At 43.6% G+C, this 21648-nt stretch overlaps 1 protein-coding gene across 2 annotated transcripts in view; it reads right to left on the reverse strand.

Annotated features, from left to right (window-relative positions):
- The window catches only part of RELL1 (RELT like 1), a 69515-nt gene that overhangs the window by 18911 nt on the left and 28956 nt on the right, over positions 1–21648 (reverse strand). For both annotated transcript variants that reach the window (XM_060655262.3, XM_060655263.3), the window contains exons 2-6: positions 17230–17454; positions 15032–15103; positions 7759–7816; positions 4884–5120; positions 50–188 (exon numbers count right to left, since the gene is read on the reverse strand). In XM_060655262.3, coding sequence (XP_060511245.2) covers positions 53–188; positions 4884–5120; positions 7759–7816; positions 15032–15103; positions 17230–17454 — 728 coding nt within the window. In that variant the 3' untranslated portion in view covers positions 50–52. The remainder of the gene's footprint in view (positions 1–49; positions 189–4883; positions 5121–7758; positions 7817–15031; positions 15104–17229; positions 17455–21648) is intronic.

Consider the following 21648-nt stretch of genomic DNA (forward strand, 5'->3'; position numbering starts at 1 on the left):
CTTCTCCCCACCGTGCCCCGCCCCCCATGTCACCCCAGCTGCAACTCACCTGCTACTCTGTGTCACTCCGTTCTCCCCTCACAGGTGTCACAGGCACCTCCCCATTGACGCCGTCAGTCCCACTAACTGACATCAAACTTCTCCGCTCCTTCTGGTTTGACTTGTGTTCCACTTTTGTCACTCTAAACCTGAGGAGGCAAAGAGCAGACGTGATGGGTGTTGCTTTTTTAGTAAAAAAGAATCAAGAGTGAATCAAAAATCTAGAGGATCCTGGGGCACCTGGGGGGCTCAGTCTGTTAAGCATCCAACTCTTGATACGGGCTCAGGTCATGATCTCCCGGTCTGTGGGTTTGAGTCCCATGTGGAACTCTGTGCTGACAGGGCAGAACCTGCTTGGGATTGTCTCTGCCCCTCCCCGGCTCATGCACACTCTGTCTCTCAAAATAAATAAATAAACTTTTACTTTTTTTTTTTTTTTTTAAATCTAGAGGATCCCAAAGGATCTCAGTCAAAAGTTGGGACATCAACGAAAAAAGCCCTAGTCAATAGGAGGGGCGTTCCCACCCAGCAAATGCCCCTGTCCCCTGCCAAACTTTCCAGCTGATTTTCACTCAACACATCACACACAATGCTGGATACTTTACAGAGCATTAAAAATGCATTAAAAAGTTTGGGTACCCAAATTTTAAACAGCCTCAGGGTTGTGGTTTCTAACAAGGACACGAGATTATCATCAGTTGTTTTAACCACAGAAGGCTGGAGAAAAGCACAACTAGTTTTCAGTTAAACTGATGTAACCAAAATGTTCACTCAAGAACTGCCTCAGAGGGCACCCCTCAGAGAGACTTATCTCTGCACACACTTGGCCAGAGGAGCCCCAACCATGAATTTTATCAGGATCAGTTGGTGGTAGTCTCTGTGTGTGTTCCGTTTTTGACGGTTTTTTTTTTTTTTTAAGGCAAATTTAGCTTTTCGTTAAGGGTTAAGGAAAAAGTGAAGGGAATAAGGAGGAGATTTTCACTGAGAATTAGAGTCTGCTCGGCTTCCCCTCTCCTCTGAAGAGAACAATCACCAGGCTCACGGCAGGGATTTTGTGCTCTGTAGTTCAGAGGCCCCCGCACAGCCTCCAAGTTTGGCCCTCACCTGCAGATCATGAAAAACATGGTGGCGATCCACAGCACCCTCAAAAACTACATATTGTTACCAGAAAAACAAGTACAAGAATATGTCCATATGGGAAAAAGATAGAATAAAGATGCTCAGATTAGAAACAACACGTACTCCTGCAGTTCACAAGAGTATCCCTCCAGCGAATGCAAAACTGAAAGTGGTTAAACATTTGATAAGAATCAAGCCCCTGAAGCTGCCACAAGGACTTCCGGCAGAGGAGGACATATCTGGCACACGGCTCGGCTCGAGAGTGCTGGGGAGTCAGTGGCGTGGTGGCATCTCAATCCCGTACATCAGGAAGCACATATGTCCTGATGCCAGAACAGCTTGGTATTAAAAAATGAACATCAGGGGCGCCTGGGTGGCTCAGTCATGACCTCACCGTTCGTGGGTTCAAGCCCCGCGGCGGGCTCTGTGCTGACAGCTCAGAGCCTGGAGCCTGCTTCGGATTCTGTGTCTCCCTCTCTCTCTGCCCCTCCCCTGCTTGTACTCTGTCTCTCTCTCTCTCTCTCTCTCTCTCTCAAAAATAAATAAACATTAAAAAAATTTTTTTTAATTAAATCATTTTTGTTTAAAGATAATGAGAAAGTGTTTTCATTAAAATATATCTTAGGGGTGCCTGGATGGCTCAGTCAGTTAAGCGTCAGACTCTTGATTTCTGCTCAGGTTATGACCTCATAGTTCATGAGATCGAGCCCTGTGTTGGGCTCTGCACTGACATGGAGCCTGCTTGGGATTCTCTCTCTCTTTCCTCTCTCTGCCTTTCTCTGCTTGTGCTCTTTCTTTCTCTCTCTCTCTCTCTCAAAAATAAACATGAAAAAAAAATTTTTAATTAAAAAAATAAAATATATTTTAAATGTTTATCTATTTTTGAGAGAGGGAGAGAGACAGACAGAGCATGAGTGGGGGAGGGGCAGAGAGAGTGGGAGACACAGACTCAGAAGCAGGCTCCAGGCTCTGAGCTGTCAGCACAGAGCCCAACATGGGGTTTGAACCCACAAACTTCGAGATCACAACCTGAGCCAAAGTGAGGTGCTTAACCAACTGAGCCACCCAGGTGCCCCAAAACATGAAATATTTAAAAAAAAAAAAATTTTTTTTTAACATTTATTCATTTTTAAGAGACAGAGTGTGAGTGGCGGAGGGGCAGAGCGAGAGGGAGACACAGAATCCAAAGCAGGCTCCAGACTCTGAGCTGTCAGTCCAGAGCCCAATGTGGAGCTCAAACTCATGGACCACAAGATCATGACCTGAGCCAAAGTCGGACACTTAACCGACTGAGCCACCCAGGTGGCCCTAAAATATATTTTAAATAATAGTCATTTCCACTGGCAAAAAAAAAAAAAAAAGAATTAAGAGAAGTTAAGGAAATTTACTCAGTCTGACTGTTTTTCTAGTTCATCGTGTATCGAAATCACAAAGTTTTTCATAATAGTTTCTCTCTAGTTCTGGTTTTAAATTTCCTTAAAACCACCTAAAACAAAATACATCCTCCTTCTTTGTCCAAATGAGATTACCAACCACAGGGAGGAGGGAGACTCTGAGGAAGTAAAAGAAGAATCAGAGAAAAGTTGTAACTACAGATCTGCTCGGTGGAAATGTAAGAGCCCCTCTAAGCAACACGAGAGGCCAGTAATGATTAAACGCTCCCGGCATTCTACATCCAAGAAAGAGAGCTGCATTTGGGGCATTTATAAGAGCCATGCTGAATCTCAGTTGAAAATTTCAGCAGATTTTTTTTTTTAAAGCAAACAAAATACGCTTTGTCTAAACAAGCCACAGGTTCTCATCACATTCCACATTCACAGACTCCCATGACTCTGCTTCTTAATAAAACAGTGTGGTCATGAGTTGTACTCTTTTGCTGTAAGCGGGCAAACAGCCCTGCAGTTTTCTCGTTTCTTGCGCATAATAAAAACCAAACCGAATCAAAATAATAGTAACAGCCAACATCCGAATGAGTAAAAAGTGCGAAAACCGGTCGAAGTTACGTAAGTCATCGTATTTAATCATCACAGAACCCAGTGAGCTGAGCACTACTGCTGTCCTCATTTTATAGAGGGGGAAACTGAGGCACGGAGAAAAGTGAGTTTGTAAGCAGTCGTGCCTGCACTCCAACCAGGTAGAGGCAACGAGTTCAGGCTACTCTGTCTGGGGTTTGTTCTCAGAGAAACAAGGAGCGTGGGCACAGCACTGTCAGCTTTGGCTTCCCCCGTCTGCCTCCAGCACACATACTCTTTTTATTTTATTTTATTTTTATAGGTTTTTTTCTTAAGTATATTTATTTATTTTGAGGTGGGGGAGGGGAAGAGAGAGAGGGAGACAGAGACTCCCAAGCAGGCTCTGTGCTGTCAGCGCAGAGCCCGCGACTCGGGGCTCGAATTCACGAAACGTGAGATGGTGACCTGAGCCGAAATCAAGAGTCAGATGTCTAACCGACTGAGCCACCAGGGCACTCCCAACCGGTGCACATAACTCAACCATTACTTTCTACTGCCTTTCCATGTGCAGCCTTGACAAGGCGGTTCCCGCATGAGACTCAACATGGAAACAGCAGACGCCGCAAAAGCATCCTCCGTGCCGTCAGACCGATTCCCCGCTGAGCTGCAAGAGCTCCCCATCACATGCGGGTCGCAAGGAAATGGTACCGGAGGGCTGGGAAGGCCAGGACACAAGGAAAGTGGCCTCAAAGAAGGCAGCCCTGGAATCCACATGCAACTTACGTGGCAGACACTGCAGAGCAGGGGACCAGCCCCACCACTTCTCTCCTCCCCTCGAGCTGGCACGGAGGGATGGCTGAGTGTCGGGGTCTGGACAGCAGCACGTGAGCGAAAATGAAACGTGCGGCTTCCGGGCCTGGCTCAGCAAACCTACGAACAATCTTCCTCGTACGTTTGCCTTCTACTTGCAAAGCTGACAGGGCCGCAGGGTGGAAAGCACCTGGCAGGCTGATCCTGCACTCTGTACCAGTGAAATAGAAACTTCTGTTCTGTGTTGAGTTGAAATTTGGGCTTTATCTATTAGAGCAAGGCTGCTAGTGAATTTTGTGTGTTCGCTTGACTCGACTCACGGATCCCAAGGAGCTGGTATGATGTTATTTCTGGGGGTGCCTATGAGGGTGTTTCCAGAAGAGATTAATTAGCACTCGAATCCATAGATCGAGTAAAGAAGAGTAAAGCTCTCTCACCGATGAGGGTGTGCATCATCAAACCCCATAAGAGACTAAATAGAACAAAAAGGCCCAGGCAGGAAGAATTTGTTTTTTTTCTCTTCCTGCCCCGGAACATCAGCCTTGTGGTTCTCAGGCCTTTGGAATGGGGCTGAATTACATCATCAGCTTTCCTGGTCTCCAGCTTGCAGAGGGCAGACTGTGGGACCTCTCGGCCTCCATAATCATGCAAGCCAATTCCTATATTAAATTTCCTCCTATATATATCCTATGAGCTGTTTGTCCAGAGAACCCTAATACAGCAAGGAATTAATTTTTTTTACCTTAATTAATACACCTGACCTCTAACCTAGCAATAGCCACCTCTTAGGATTCCTCTGCTGTTGGAAAAATGTAGGACTCACAGCTGAAAACATTTAAAAAGTCCAGCGATATGACCCGAGCCAGGCTTAGGAGGTCATTCTCTAGATTTAACAGGTACGCGCCAATCCACACACCATAGAAAGCATGTCACACAAACCCAAAGCATCCACAGGGATCTTACCTGCCAACAGAGAGGACGGTGACCTCTCCCTGACGCCTCGCGTGGCCCTGTTTGGATTTGTTGGTAGGTCTTATGAAGTGCCACCGTTTGTGCCTACACCGATGACACACGTCCCTCTCGACAGCACCGCCCACTGTGTGCAGATGGTGGCCACAGATGTGCTTCCCGGGGGTGCCTCCTGGCGACAAGGGCCCGGGACTCACAGGTGGGCTCCCAGGAGTGCTGGGTGTCACAGGGCTAAGGGGGGGGGGGGGGGGGGGAGGAAACAGTAGAAGCGGTTACTTACAAAAAGTACTAGCTAAGGCGATCTCTCCCTTGCAATTCAAATAGCAGGTTTAAATCACAGCCAAGTGTCTGCCTAGATCTCTCAACAAAGAGATCCCCCGGACACATGTGCGTTGAAGGAGAGACACACGTGAATTCCCAACAAATTATCAAATGACTTAAAATAGAATGTTTGATCCAGACTGACTACTGCATCAAAGGAAGAAAGCTTTTAGGTCAAGATATCAAAAGTAATGTTCCAGCGATGTTGATAGTGTCGACAGTAGTAACAAAAAGAGCTAACAGTATTCTAAGCATTTGATATGTGTTAATTCAGTTAAAAAACCTTCCAAGGTTGGTATTATGAACTTCCTCATTTTAAAAATGAGAAGTTGGGGCGCCTGGGTGGCTCAATCGGTTAAGCGTCCGACTTCGGCTCAGGTCACGATCTCACAGTCTGTGAGTTCGAGCCCCGCGTCGGGCTCTGGGCCGATGGCTCAGAGCCTGGAGCCTGCTTCCGATTCTGTGTCTCCCTCTCTCTCTGCCCCTCCCCCATTCATGCTCTGTCTCTCTCTGTCTCAAAAATAAAAATAAAAACGTTAAAAAAAATTTTTTTTTAAAAAAATAAAAATGAGAAGTTAAGGAACTTGCCAAAGACACACAGCTAATAAATGATGGATCTGAGATCCAGATCTGGAAAGTCTAATTCTAGAAACCATGCACTTAACCACCATGCTACAGTGCTTCAAAAAAACAAGGGAGCCCACATTCTTTGATAGCCCGGGGAAAAAAGTCCAGGCAAAACATAAAAAGGAGAAGTATATAGGTCAGATGTTGGCAACTTTCAAAAGACACGTCAAGACTCTGGTCCACTAGAAAAGGAGGACTTAAAACAGGACAGGGCCAGCCCGACCAGGCATCAGCCCTGTGTCATGGTAGAGGCGGGCAAGGTGGGGTGGCATGTCACCGCACAGGCTGACACCTGAGCCCGTCCTAGAGCCCCAGAGGCACGTGGATGTCTTATGACAGCATGAACCAGACTTTCTGCTGCTGAGAACCATCCCACTTGCACTTTTAAAAAGAAGTGTGCATGGTTGAGGAGAGTCTCAAACACCACGGACAGCCAAAAGCTTTCTGGTGTTCGTTAGGGATGCTCTTTAGGTTGTTAAAATAAAAACACGCAGCAGCAGCTTTCTGAGATAAAACAATGTCAAATTAACACCACATAGTGGAAAGTAGAATTCAAAATTTTTGTTTAACGACATCCGTTCGACAAACGTTCATCGAGTACCCGCGGTGCATAAAAGCCAATGGCAGGCACTATATACCATGCCCAAAAATAACCGAGGCAACACGCCGTGAGCCAACATGGTCCAAACACCACAGTCAGGGCTGGAACGTGGGAGAAATCCCAGCTCATATGTCTCTATGTAGCTCTATGAACTACACCACCAGGACTTCCTAAACAGAGCTTCCTGCATGAGCTTCCTGGTGAAAATGCAAGCCTAACACACCAGTCTGACAAACACAAGATATCCAAGATATGCCAGAAGCACCGCCCCACAGAGTAAGCAGGAAAAAGGTGCCAAACTCCTTGCCCTGTCCCTCGGTCCCAACTTGCCCTCCTGGCCCTTCTTCCTACTGTCCACAGTGCGTTCTCTGGCCTCCCTGGACTGAACCTTTGGGGCTTTCTCCACCTACAAGCAAGCAGCCCCTGCCTCTTGTCTCTGCCTGTCGAACCTGGGTCAGATGGCATTTCCGTGGACCTTCTATGAACCTTCCGTCACCTCCCACTGGCCCCATGGAGTTTGCACAGCATCCAGTCTTTGCTTCTCCCACGGCACAGTCATGCACATCCCCATCGTAAGTCCTCACACCCACGCCTCCATTCCCCACTAGACCGAGTCTCCGTGCCAACAATCTGTGAATGCCCAGCTCCAGCACTGTGCCCAGCACTGAGCAGGCATTCAATAAATGCTCCTAGCTGATGAAATAAAAAATTATATAGAAATATAGTTATCTGTAATTCTTTAGGAAGGACTATAATGCTCCACGACCAAACCAGCCTGATTTTTGCTGAATCGTCGTTACTCATGGAGGTCTCTCAATGCCCCAGGCCACTTGTCTTCCTTATAATAACCCAAGAAAGTGGATACAATGGCCATCTCCATTTATAAATGATGGAACTTGAGCTCAGAGTGGTTAGTTAACTTGTCCACAAAGAGGTGGCCAATAAGTGGTGCCCAATTCCAAGGCTGTTAACTTCTTCAGCATATCTCCAACACTGCAGTTCTCAACCAGGGCTGAGTTCTCCCCAGTGGACGCTGATGCTGTGTGGGGACATTCTGGGTTGTCACATGGGGGACCGGGGGGGGGGGGGGGGGGGGGAGGGGAGGGGACGGTGGAGGGCGGGGAGAAGACACCAGAATCTAGTAAGCAGAGACCAGGAACACCGATAAACATCCCAGGATGCACAGGATGGTTCCCCACAGCAAAGAATTATCTGGCCCAAATGTCAACAGTACCAAAGCTGGGAAACCTGCTCTAATAGATAAGCAAAAAAAAAAAAAAAAAAAGTCCCACTGAAGGGAGTGGGGGGAGAAGCGCTCACCTTTCAGGGTCACCCAGGCTGTTATCTGCTACCATTGCCTTTAAAACATCAACGTTTGCTAAGGAAAAAAAAAGTAAGTAAAGGATTACAATGGGATGAATCACATTAGCAATCCTAGAATTATTACATCAGAAAAGCTGTTGGTAGAAAAATAAGGAAGAAAAGAAAAGCTGTTGGGAAAACATCCGAGTTCCTTCAGTTCACAGGACCCTGGGGTCCCAGAGAAGGGAGAGTTTTTCCCAAGGCAACCCCTCGAAATGGCACCATCGACAGATAACTCACCATGCTGGAATTTAGTATGAGTGCCAGACGTCTACACAAAGGAAAGCAGATTATTGCAGTGCTGTGCTTCTGACACGCCATTCCAACATAACATAGAAACATACACTTCCTCCTCCCTCCCAAACCACAGGGAAATTTACGTGTTGCTATTCCACTGCATTCAACTCCCTTTGCTAAATATGCATGACATGCATGTCTTAAGAGACCTGTATTCTAAGTAACTAACTTGAATCTAAAAAAATTAATTAAAAAAAATAAAATAAACCGGTTAAAAAAAAAAAAAGATCCGTATTCTAACAAGTTACACGTGTCCAAATCATAAGGCTTCACCTCTGGATCCACATGTATTATCAGGTCTGTCTCACATATAATCAGGGATGGGAGACAATTTTCCAGGTGGGCCATTTGGCTTAGCTCAGCTTCAGGACCATATAAGACCTTAACTCTGGCCAGATGCTTTAAATTTCCAAGAGGTGGTCACAAATATAAGTTACCTAATATGGACTGAATTAAATTGGACTTCTAATATTAATTTTTCAAAAAATCCAATTTTTAGGTGGAGGGTGTAGGCTATCAACAAAAACAAACTGTATCTAAGCTTCTTGGGTCCCCACTCCCCCTCCCCCTCCCGCCTCCACAAACACACATCTTTAAGCCTCTTACAGAGCAGTTAGACTCTCAAGGATGGAAGACTGAATGTTCAAGTTCCTTTTGGATATTTAATTGGCAAGGCCAAATGTTATTACTGACTCCTACCCTTTTCATTGATTTTTAAAGTGCTGTTCTCATGAGTGACCACAAATTCTCCAGAGATGAAATAAAAAATCACTATTTATCATGTGAGCCAACACCAACATTTAACATTTAACATTTCAAATGACATCCCTAGGGGAAGAAAATTCAACACTACTGATTTTAAGTATTAACAGTGAAGGGTTTATCCAGTGATTCTCAACTTTTTAAAAACTAAATTTATCTGGGCACCTGGGTGGCCCAGTTAAGCACCTGCTTCTTGATTTCTGCTCAGGTCATGATATCACTGTTTGTGAGTTTGAGCCCCACATCAGACTCCACACTGAGTATGGAGCTTGCTTGAGATTCTCTCTCTCTCCCTCTCTCTCTGCCCCTCCCCAACTTCTCTCAAATAAATTAAATTTTTTAATTGAAATAATTATTGGCTCACCCAGGAGCCTTTTGCAACATCTTTTTCCTAATCACCCTCTCATGAAATTCTAATCTTGAAGATGCATACCTGTTTACATAGTAGATGCAAATCTGTGTTTTATATATAAAATAATTAGGGGTTTTTGCTCCCATGATCCATTTCCCCCCTTTACAACCCTTACAAATAAACAGATTTTTTTAAAAGAAATATTAACACAACATGCCATCTTTTCTTTCTTTTTTTTTTTTTTATAAGTTTATTTATTTATTTTGAGAGAGAGAGAGAGAGAGCGTGCAAACAGGGGAAGGGCAGAGAAAGGAGGAGACAGAATTCGAAGCAGGCTCCGCACCATCAGCACAGAGCCCAGTTGGGAGCTTGAACTCATGAACCGTGAGATCATGACCGGAGCCGAAATCAAGACTTGGACACTTAACTGACTGAGCCCCCCAGGTGCAACCATTAACACAGCAGGCCATCTTTTCTAAAAGAAATATCCTCTTTGCCCTTCATGACTATCTGTGAGGATGGCCAAATGCATTCCCTAACACACGTTTCGACCTAAGTAAGACTCTTGTCGTTACTGAAAACGTACTGAAATGGATCGCCAGCTTGTATGTTCTCCCACACAACAAAGAAGACACGTTACCTTCTGTGACACAAACTCCAACACAGTCTAGTGATGTCACTCATTTTCCTTTTGACTAATAATGAGGATGCACAAAATTAATTTCTGTGTAGTCAAGGGGTTTAGGGAATACCCACAGTAATTTGCCAGTTGACGCTTATTCTCTGCCATCTAAACTTCAAGACTACAAACATTAAAGAGGGAAAACAACAACAACAAAAAAGGTATGAAAATAAAGATAGCACTAACGGCACTCACTTACAAGAAAGGGCTTTTTAAAAACAAAAGTTTAAATTAGTTGCCGGAGAAAATTTACCACCTCCTTAGAAACATGGAGTCAGAAAATGATCGAGGAAGATTATTAAAATACATTAAAATCATTCCTAAAACTGTTCTTTTATAAACTTGTGTTATTTTTTCTATATTTATGTGCTCCTGTACCTCGCCCTTATCTCTGATAAAAATTAATAAATAGCCCCATTGTTTGCTATGAGTGAATTCTTTAAGAGTGGACTCAAGTTTCTGTGTAAACATGACCCACACCCTCCCTGTCCGAGGAGGTTCAGTGTGTGAGGTCATGTGGTTTCCCGGGATGAGAAAACTTTCTAACATAACCTCACCATTAGGACTCAAACACATGCTTGAATTTGGCTGTAAAATTACTATGAAGGAGCAATCATCTGATTAAGTTCTTTTGAATATGTATCCCCTCCTTGATTGTGACTCATAACTCCAATAAGCCATAAAAGATGGCTCCCCTGCTCTTGTCAACATTCTGTCAACTATACTTCCCTTCATGGGTATCCAGAGAATGGGAGGGGTCAGTTACAGGGAAAGGAAAGCCTGTCAGGAACAGGAGACATTTTCTAGAGGGTAGTAATTTCATGAAATGCTTCCTCTCTTCTGTCCTGAATTTCTGCCTGATCTTAGGTATAAAGCAGTGAAAATCAGGCAGGAGAAATGCCCTATTTCCGCTACCAGTCTTTTCTGCAAACATTCCCTTGCAATCAAGGCAAATCCCCCAGGCCAGAACTATTGTCACCGGCCAAATCTGAGTGCCTGCCATGTGCCAGCCACTGACCGAAAGCTTTAGAGACTTTACCATGTTTGACTCTCCTGACAAGTCCAGAATAGACAGAATCATCATGCCCATTTTACAGATACAGAGGCTGAGGCACTAAAGATCATAACTGACTGGCCGGAGTCACACAGCTAGCGTGACAGAGCTGGACACAAACCCTGGTCCATCTGACTTTGGGTGGGTGCTTTTGACCCCATGTTATCCTTTACATTCTTCGATGTCCAAGTCCCTACCCAAATGATCAATAGTTTAATGCTTCATAGGGCATTTGCATAATCATTAAAGCAATTTTCAGAGACCTACTCGGTAATGATAATTTGTAACGGAATCCCTCCTGCCATAGTATCAGTTGAACCCCAAGGTAAGAATTTCACAAAAGGATATCCCTGCCTAGTGTGAGTAACTAGGGGCACTTGGAGAATAATCACAATATCTTCATTGTTACCAGATCGGGCAGTTTAAGGGCCTGCAAGAGAGCTATAAACGTGCAAGCATTTTCCAAATTCCCATAGAACCCAAGAAAACCCCAATGACCACCCACACACTCTTCAATTCAATCTATTTACAAAGATAAATTAAGGGTAGCACTGTGGTTAATCCAAGCCTTGAGATTAGCAGGACAGTGATCAGTATGCAGGTCAGCTGATAAATGTATCCCTCAAAAGATTTACCTAAACGAACCTGATTTGCAACATTCGAGACACGATATGTTTAAACCATAAGCAAGAATGTCACCATGAGTACAGGTGAAATATTACCCCATTAGTCAAATTAAAAATGCAAAGCAGAAGACTATTCATAAATCATGATAGCAAATGTTTTAAAATATGTAAGTACAGGCAAAGAAAACCTAAATAAACATGGCAAATGGTAATGGATGGGTTGTATTTAATTGTGTTCCTTTTTTTTTTTTTTTCAATTTTAAAGGAAAAGTTACGTTATGGTGTGCTTACAATTAAAGAAATGGAAAACTGAATTAACATCAATAGGCAGGTCTAAATTGATATTAAGTCCAGAGACTACTAAAGACATAGACAAAAGATTAAAAATGTATTTGTTCTCTAGAGAATTGAAGTCTCAAAGCAAACCAAAGAAGCTAGGATATAAACTGGTAAGAGACCCAACTATGGATCTAATTCCCTAGCTGTGGTTTGGGCACAGGCTGGAAGGAAGCTAGAGATGGCCATGTCTGGAAAAGGGATGTCCAGTGAGGTCAGATGTCTCCTGGTGGCCAAGGAGAACCAAGGGCCACCCAAAGGATCCGAACCACCACTCATGCTCACAGGTCACTGGAGAAATCACAGGAGACAAATGAAGGCACGGACCGGGGTAGAGGGGAAAAACCAGGGAGCAGAGGAGAAAGAAGGAAAACAGTACCTTAGCTGTTACTTTCATGTACCTACCGGTAATTAACACAGAGGAAACAAAAAGGTTTCTTCCCAAAAGGAAAAGGACATCGTTAAAAAAGAAAAGGACAGATCTGTTTGCCCATGAGTGTGGGAGGTAGGAAACTACACAGCAAGCTTGTTCCAGAAAGTCAAACGCTTTTCCTCTGCTGTAATGAAGCAGAGTGCCACTGTTGGCCCATCCTGCCATATGCTGCTTGTCGTATGAGCTCTGGGCCACTTTCCTCATCTGCAAGATGTGATGGTAAAAGGGCCTACCTCCATAAGGTAGTTTTGAGAATTTAATGACTTAATGCTTAAGAGTTTTATAAACTATCCCAGCTGTACACTTTATCTCTTTGAAAGGAAGACACTTCCCATCCCTCCTTCCTGCTACCAGGAAAGAGGCAGTAATAGCAAGTGGTTAAGTACAGACTCTGAAGTCAGATGCTACAGTTCAAATCTCAGCTCTGCCACTTGCCAGCCATGTGATGTTGGCAAGCTAGTTAAGCACTGTGGGCCTTTTGGTTTCTCAACTGTAAATTGGGAATGAAGTATCTGAATCAAAAGGTTGTTAGTCCCTAGAAAGCCCTCAGGGCCACCATATGGCAAACACTCAGCTCATACAAGGAAGTTGTACATAAGAACTTCAGCCCTTGCAATGTTTTCACAATTTATTTATTTCTGATCCAACAGTCAGTCCCCCACATCCCATACTAACTAATTTGGCAGCTGCCCCAGCTCTCAGAAGCCCCAGTCCCAAAGGCCCCCAAGATCCCAAAGCCATGTGAGGTAGTTTCCAATGCACAAGGCACTCCATGCCTCACTGTGTGAACCTCCATAGGCCTGAAGTTTCCATGCCAAGAACATATTTGTGTATTTCTTGTGCAAATTAAAAATGATTTCTTATGTAGAAATGTGCACCATTGGGTATTAATGAATAACATCACCAAATATCGTTCCCTGAAGGAAGGTCTCTGGAAGGCAGAGATCAAAATCCAAGTGTTCTGGTCATTTTTGTTCTTACTTTAAATGCCATTCTAATAAGATTGATTATGTGGTTTTACATCCTGTAGAAACTGAAACCACAAATTATAAGAGGAGAGGTAATGCTGTGTAGTTGAAAGAGACCCAGCTAGGGCTAAGCTGTTCACTGACCATGTGAACTCAACTACTTGAAGCCTTCGTTTCTGCACCCGTAAAATGGGTATAACAATACTAATTTTAGAGGTGCCTGGGTGGCTCAGCCAGTTAAGTATCTGACTCTTAATTCTGGCTCAGGTCATGATCTCATGGTCGTGGGATCCAGCCCCGAGTCGGACTCTGCACTATAACAGTGTGGGGTCTGCTTGGGATTCTTTCTCTCTCTGCCCCTCCCCCACTCATGCTCTTTTCTCTCTCTCTCTCTCAAATAAATAAATGTTTTAAGAAAAACAATACCAACTTTAGAGGGATAGTGTGAGGATTAAATGAGATTACATACGAAAAGCACACTGTAAAGAATAATGAAAATGATGCGGAACCAGCTGAAACTGCTGTTTCTCTAAGTCAAAAGGCTGACCCACACCCAGGGCTGGGCAGGTGCTCTCCTTGACAGTGAGGCTGTGGGGGTGGGGCTCCCCAGGGAAGGGCTGGAGGCAGAGCAGCAGCATCTACTTAGCAGTACAGCTAGTTTCCCCTTCGGACGAATGGCTCGGCTGCATCGGTGTGCCCTGCAGCACCGCTGTGACTGGAGCCAGGACAGAGCCCAAGGAAAAGGTTTTCTTTTCGATTCTCCTGAGAACTCAAAGTACGGCAATCTGCAGCTATTGGAGATGTGGCCAATGAGTTCCACATGCCCCAAAAGTCACTGAGAGCCTCACCCTGTGCACCCCTGTAATGGTATCCTACAGAAATAATAACCAGTGTTCTGAACAAGAACCCTGATTTATCAAATCAAGATTCAGTTCATCCTCCACTTCAGAAGAGAGGAGTTAAGAGCACATTTCCGAGGGGGGAAATTGCTTATGTCCACAAAGGTTAAACTTTTTAAAAATTGGAACACTTGAGAATAGATCCCAGAAGAGGCAAATCCATGGAGACAGAAGCAGAGAGGTCGCCGGAGGGTGGCCGGGGGAGGGCGGTGGGGTGTGGACGGTGACTGTTTAATGGGTACAGAGTTTCAGTTTGGGATGATGAAAACATTCTGGAACAAGGCAGTAGTGACGGCTTACATCATTATGAATGTACTTAATGCTACCGAACTGTACCTTTAATGGTAACTTTTTATGTTTTGTCTATTTTACCACAGTTTTTTTTAATACAAAAAAAAAAAAAAAAGGAACAGACGATGTTTGAGCGCCTACTATACTAATAAGCATTTTACATGCAGGATGTCACAACAATGCTACCATATAAATATTATTTATTATCCTCCTTTTAAAAACAGGTGGAAATGGAGACTCCATGAGGTAATGTGACTTCCCTCAAATCAAAGTGAGGCCAGGACTAGAAGGTGAGCCTCCAGGGCGGGCTTTATGCACTACTCACACCCACTGACTCTCTGAAAACACACTTATGTGAAACTCTTATGGTTGGATAACCTGAAAGCTTAATGGATTAATGAGCTTAGGTAAAAGGTGCTGCCAATGACCAGAAATATTGACAGGAGAGTTCATACAAATTCTGACTCTCTGAAGCAGATTCAATAAAACATACGAATATTGAATTGTTCTGGAATACTAAAACATCCATACCTTCATTTTTCATGATGTAGTGAACAATCTGCCCAACGGTGTCACTGTTTTCATTTACACTGTCATTCAACTCTGAAAGAGAAGGCAGAGGAGGGTATGGGTTAAATTGGTCACTTCTGTGGATTCCATGACACCTCACTGAACAGTCTCAAGAAAGCTCTTGCCGTGGCACTAAGGGTCTAGGCTTTCTTCCTTCAGCCCCAAACTGCCTGGGGCACAGTCCATGGTGATTTCGTTGGCATATATAACAGACATAACGAGTACCAGAATTATCCATCAACTGTCTTCCCAAGTCCAAACACCCACTCACTTTCATGCATCTGTATCAGTCATTACTACTATATTTCTCTCCCATCATTTCCTTAAACCCTTAGGGGAAATGGGAAGAAGATAGTTAATTAAAAGAAAAAAATTCTCCTTGGATTTATTTATTTATTTATTTATTTATTTTGCATGCAAGCGAGTAGGGGAGGGACAGAGAGAGAGGGAGACACAGAATCCGAAGCAGACCCCATGCTCAGTTCAGAGTCTGATGCGGAGCTCAATCTCACAACTGCAGATCACAACGTGAGCCGATGATATCAAGAGTCTGACACTTAACCAACTGAGCCACCCAGGCAACCCCCGCCTTGGATTTTCTTTTAATTGCAGGTGTACTACATTAGTTTAGAGTATGAATTTGTTTTGGGGCAATTATTCATCCATGTTTATAAGCCTCTCCTTTTTTTTAAATACACTTGCAACTGACCTAAATTTCAGCCGTGGTTATTCGCCCACAAACCGTTAACTTTATGAGACTCTGTATATGTGACAGTGTTTGAAGAAAAATCAAACCTCCACTCTGAAACTGTGTGATTTCAGGGAGGAAGGAAAAAGGAGGGTTGAAATACACCATCTTAGTTCACAGAGAATGAATCAAGGTGTGCAGTGTCCTACTCGTGTACCTGGGAAGGGGTCTTCTCTATCCATAGTCGGCTTCCCCCTCTGTGAAAACACACGTCTGGCCGGATGGTGCAAATGTTGACCTGCTAAGCCGGCCTACAGAGCATCTTTGAAGGAGGGGAGGAGGAGGCTTGCTTTCTATTGACAAACACTCAGCTTTGGTTTGCTCACAGCTACACATGACTCATCCTGCAACCGGGTTCTCTCTCTGCCTCAAAGGTCAGTGGGGGTGGGAAAAACCAACAGGCCAGCAGGCTGGCAAGGAATGAGGAAGCTCTCCCCAGTCCGCCCTTTGGACTTTCTCGAAAGGTGACCTACTCCAAATGTCCCCCTCTGCAAAAACTGACCTTTGAGGAGCTGAAAGGGATAAGGAAGGTTAGCTACTACTCCCCAACTCCAAGTCTGGAAACGTCCCTGAAGGATGGTTGAAAAAAAACATCTATGAAGAAAGAAAATCTCATTCTCTTGGGTTTTTCTGAACACTGCCTAACACTCCACGTTAAGAGGAAAAGGTAAGATATCCTCAAGTTAATCTAAGGCATCATTTCTTGCCACACTTTTATCGCAGTGTTGACACAATTATTTTACTTAATAAATATAAATTTCAGTCACACAGATTTAAGATCAAATTCCCCCAGCAAGAGTAATACCATACAAGTGGTGAGAGCTATTTATATTTCACATTATCCTTATTAGAATCTCTTTTAATAATAATAGTAAGGATTCATATTTACTGAGTGGGCTTATGCGCCAAATACCAAATGCATCATCTCTCTAAATTCCACAATAATCCTACAAAGTGGAGATCACTGCCCTCATTTAAATTAAATTAAATTGGCATGAAATTAACTAAGATTAAATTCTAGTTAAATTATACATAGTAGGGATTTAGAGCATATGTGACTTGCCCAAGGTCACAAGGAATGAGCTGGTAGGTGTTTCGTAAAGGACAGGCAGGTTTCAAGCTCTAGGTGGGGTTACTACGAAATCTACACGGACACTCCGCCATACCACCTACTGTGAAGATGGACCATTTTGCCTCATAGAGATGGAAAATACATATGACTGGTTACTTATTTCAAAATTGCCCCCACTTGGGGCACCTGGCTGGCTCAGTCAGTACAGCATGTGACTCTTGATCTCAGAGTGGTGGGTTCGAGCTCCACACTAGGTGTAGAGATTAATAATAAAATAAAATCGTAAAAAAAAAAAATTGTCCCTATCCACATCTCCATAAAGAGAATGCAGGTATTTACCTATCTTTTCAACCTTTTCCTCTTCCACATCTTGCTCAGCTTCTGTTGTACAACGATAGCCTTTCTTCTTCAGCAGGTGGCAGATGAGGACGCCGAAGAGACCCATGATGAAGAACACAGGGACGAGGGCATATGCGATATACTCTGGGTGTCCATTGCCAGTATTGTTAGTGGGCAACGGTGTCGTCTCCGTTTTGGAGTGCAACGTGCGGCTGCCACCATTGTCTACAGGAAGAAATACACACGGCCACGTCAGACGTCTGTCGGAGGCAAGAAAAACCTGACAACACTGGGGAACGTGCACGTTAAATCCGAGTCTCCTCCCCAAACTGTGGGCCACGCGGAGACTGGTGGGTCTGGCAGCACAGAACACAGGCTGAGGGCCGGGCTTGGCTCAAAGTCTGAGTCCCCTTCCTGTCCCTGCTCTTCATAAACTAGGTCCCACCCTGGGAATTTCTTTCAAAACCTCCCAAGCTAGTGTGTGCCTCTTCAGCTGTGGCAGCACCCACACAGGGCAGAAAGCATGTACAGAGTTCCGGTGAAACATAAGCACAAAGCAAACACGCTATCGTTCGGTGGCATTATAGCGGGATGCTTAGTGGTTAAGAGCATGGACCCAGGAGACCTGGGTTCAAGTCCTAGCTGTACCACCTAGCAGCTGGGTGACACTGGGCAATAACTTAGCATCTCCATGCCTCAGTTTCTCGTGAAACAGGCACACTAATAGAAGTGTCCCACCCTTCTAGGGCGTTATGAAGGTGAAATAAATTATCCATGTAAAACATTTCCAACCTTTTTGACAACATACTAAATGCTCAACTACGGCAGTCACCATGCTAGGCGCGTGTGATATATCACTGAGTAAAACAAAGACCCTTGTCCTCACGGAGCTTATGTTCTAGAAGGGTTTAGTAAGCTGACAGACCTAAAATATGCAAAAGAGAAAAATCCAGAATGGCATCAGTCCCTAAACAAAACACATGGGCAGGTCACAGGTTGAGAGAAATGCCGTGGAAGGCATATACATGGGTAAACAGAAGAAAGAATAACAGCAGGGACCTGTTTTATGACAACAAAAATAGGGCGGCTGGGAAGGAGGTATCTTTCAGAGAAAAGGAGAAATTTGCCTGTGGGCATGTCAAAGCATCACGTGGACTTATTACCAGAGGTGGCAGACATCCAAGCCTGCAGGGATACCACACGTAGGCTCCCAAGAGGCCCATGCGCATGGGGATCTGAATCTCCTCTATGAAGGACAGTGAGAGGCAGAGAGCCTGGTGCAGTCATGAGACATGGCCAGTGAAGATACCAGAGAAAGAGCAAATTACATAGAAAACCAGCAAAGTACCAACTCACAGACACAAAATGAGAAGAGAATTATGAAACGAAGGAGGGAGTCAGGTAGGATGAGAAGTAAAGGGAAATGTGAGATTTGATTGAAATGAAGCCTCGTTATTTGGAATACTCAGATTCTGAAGTGCTAAAATGAAGTTCTCTACATCAGGGAGATTCACAGTGCTGCTTAAGAAACCCAGAAATAGGAGGATGCCAGGGTGGCTCAGTTGGTTAAGCATCCAAGTCTTGATTTTGGCTCAGGTCATGATCTCGTGATTTGTGAACTTGAGCCTTGCATCAGACTCTGCACTGACAGCGTGGGGCCTGCTTGGGATTCTCTCTCTCTCTCTCTCTCTCTCTCTCTCTCTCTCTCTCCCTCTCTGCCTTAAAAAAATTAAAAAAGAAAAAAACAGAAAAGAAACTCAGAAATTGGAAAACTAAATACACTTAACTATAAGCTCTCTCAAAGAGTGTTTTGATAAAAAAGAATCCATGTGGCAATGATTGAATGGGACAAATATCAGGTGTGAAATAACCACATTGCATTATTGCAGCAAACAGAAGCCCAATTTGCAAACCAGAGGCCATACAAAGGGCGATCAATCTTTCACATGGAAATATCCATTACCTTTGAACATGAAAGGAAATTGCTGGTTTCTTAGGTTTGTAAAAGGCTGCTTTCATTATTTTATCAGACGATCTCTAGAATTGGGGATAACCTATTTTTTTTTTCTGATTTATCTTCCAGGAATCAATATAATAAATGAATAAACAAATAAATGGAAGTACACGCACACACACACTTCCCTAAACATGCACAAATATATCCTCTAAATCAGGATTTAACTTCCAGCCTTTCAGTAAAAACCAGAAACATTTCTTTAACTCCTTTTATAATTCTAAGTAAGTCTTATTTAAAAATTCCTTTTTTTAAGTTTATTTATTTATTTTGAGAGAGAGAGAAAGCAGGGGAGGGGTAGAGAGAGGGAGACAGAATCCCAAGCAGGCTCTGTGCTATCAGCACAGAGTCCGAAATGGGACTCAGACCAATGAAACCACAAGATAGTGACCTGAGCCAAAATAAAGAGACGGACGCTTAACCGACTGAGGCATCCAGGTGTCCCTATTAATTCCTTTTTAGTAATATATATTCCATGTAACAGGAATAGGTGAAGCAGGCAACATGCTAAGACCGAGAGAGTTTTACTCAGAATCATGGTCTGTTTCAATCTGGAAGTGACAACCAATTCTCTTTGGAGGGCAGTAGGAATAGGGACAAAAACGGAGGGGCTCAAAATTGGAGCCAACAGCTCCTCCTGAATCAGGGGGTTGAGAATGTGTCTTCATCATCCATTTGGTATGCAGCAAACCCCTGCAAATACTACATTATTTAGAGTCTGTGATTTACAAACAAGTATCAGTCACTTAATCTTGTAATTATTCTACCATGGAAAAACTGAAGAAGATATGAATCTAAATTAGTGAAACATGAATTACAGAGAGACACGATATAGCACTGGGGTTACAAGGTCAGAACGCCTGACATGAATAACAGCTTCGCCATCTATTAGGCATGTCACCTTGGGCAAGTTACTTCATTGTTCTATGTTCAGTTGCCTCATTATTAAATAAAATCAAAATGATTATATCTTTCTAGGATGATTTTAAAACATGGCCCCAAATCCTTTGGTACTGCTCCAACCGAGAAGTCTGTACCTCCTACCCTTGAATATATACTCTGAGGTTTGCCTGATCAATAGAATACGTTGGAGTGACACTTTGTCAGTTTCCACCTCCTGTCTCTTGGGGCACTTGCTTTTGGAAACTAATCACCATGCCATGCAGAAACCGAAGGTTCCTCAAGAAAAGAACCCAATAACAGTCATCAACTTGCCAACTCTGTAACTGAGTATCTTACAAGTAGACCCGTGAGCCCCAGCTAGTGATGCATGGAACAAACATGAGCTGCTTCTGAATCCTGACAAGTTGTAGATTTCTAAGCAAAATGAGTGACTGTTGTTGTTTTGAGCCACGAAGCTTTGAGGTAAATTGTTACACACCAAATAGAAATAGAAGACTACTTCATGGAGTCATCGTAAGGATTAAATACATTAATATGTAAAGCACTTAGAAGAGTGTTTAGGAAGACGTACGCATTGTAAAAGTGTTTACTCACCACCTTGATAGAACTGTACTATCCAACATGGTGGCCACTAGCCACAAGTAGCTATTTAAATTTAAGTCAATTAAGGGGCGCCTGGGTGGCTCAGTTGGTTAAGCGTCTGACTCTTGACTTCTGCTGAGGTCATGATCCATGGTTTATGAGATGGAACCCTGCGTTGAGCTCTGCACTTGACAGCATGGAGCCTGCTTGGGATTCTCTCTCTCCCTGTCTCTTTGCCCCTCCCTTGCTCACATGCATGATCTTTTTCTCTCTCACTTTCAAAAATAAACATTTTAAATGTAAGCCAATAAAAATGATGTAAAATTAAAAATCCAGTTCTTGAGTTGCATTAATCACATACTAAGCATTCAGTAGTCACATGGGACTAATTGCTACCATACTGGGCAGGTCAGATAAAAAACATTTTTGGGGCCCCCCCAGGTGGCTCTGTCGGTTAAGCATCAGACTTCAGCTCAGGTCATGATCTCATGGTTTGTGAGTTTGAGCCCCACATCAGGCTCTGTCCTGACAGCTCAGAGCCTTGAGCCTGCTTCGGATTCTGTGTCTCCTGCTCTTTGTCCCTCTGTTGCTTGCACTCTCTCTCTCTCTCTCTCAAAAGTAAATAAATAAACATTAAAAAAAATTTTAAGAACATTTTCATCATCTCCAAAAGTTGTTGGACAGCCCTGTTATAGACTACAAAGAACTGCTAAAAAGCAGTTGACTTGAGAATCTACTGTGACCTACCATAGCAATTCCATAAAAATAACTTTAAAATTAAAGTAACTATTCACAAATAATGCCTTAAAACATTGTTAACTTAGGCAAATTTAGTTTTCCTTCAGTTTACACTAAAGACTTGTTTAGAGACATTGACCATCTTTCTCTTTCTCCCCAGCTGAGTTATATCTGAATTACAA

Source organism: Panthera onca, chromosome B1 (assembly GCF_046562875.1).
Source record: "Panthera onca isolate mPanOnc1 chromosome B1, mPanOnc1 haplotype 2, whole genome shotgun sequence".
Taxonomy (NCBI): Eukaryota; Metazoa; Chordata; class Mammalia; order Carnivora; family Felidae; genus Panthera; species Panthera onca.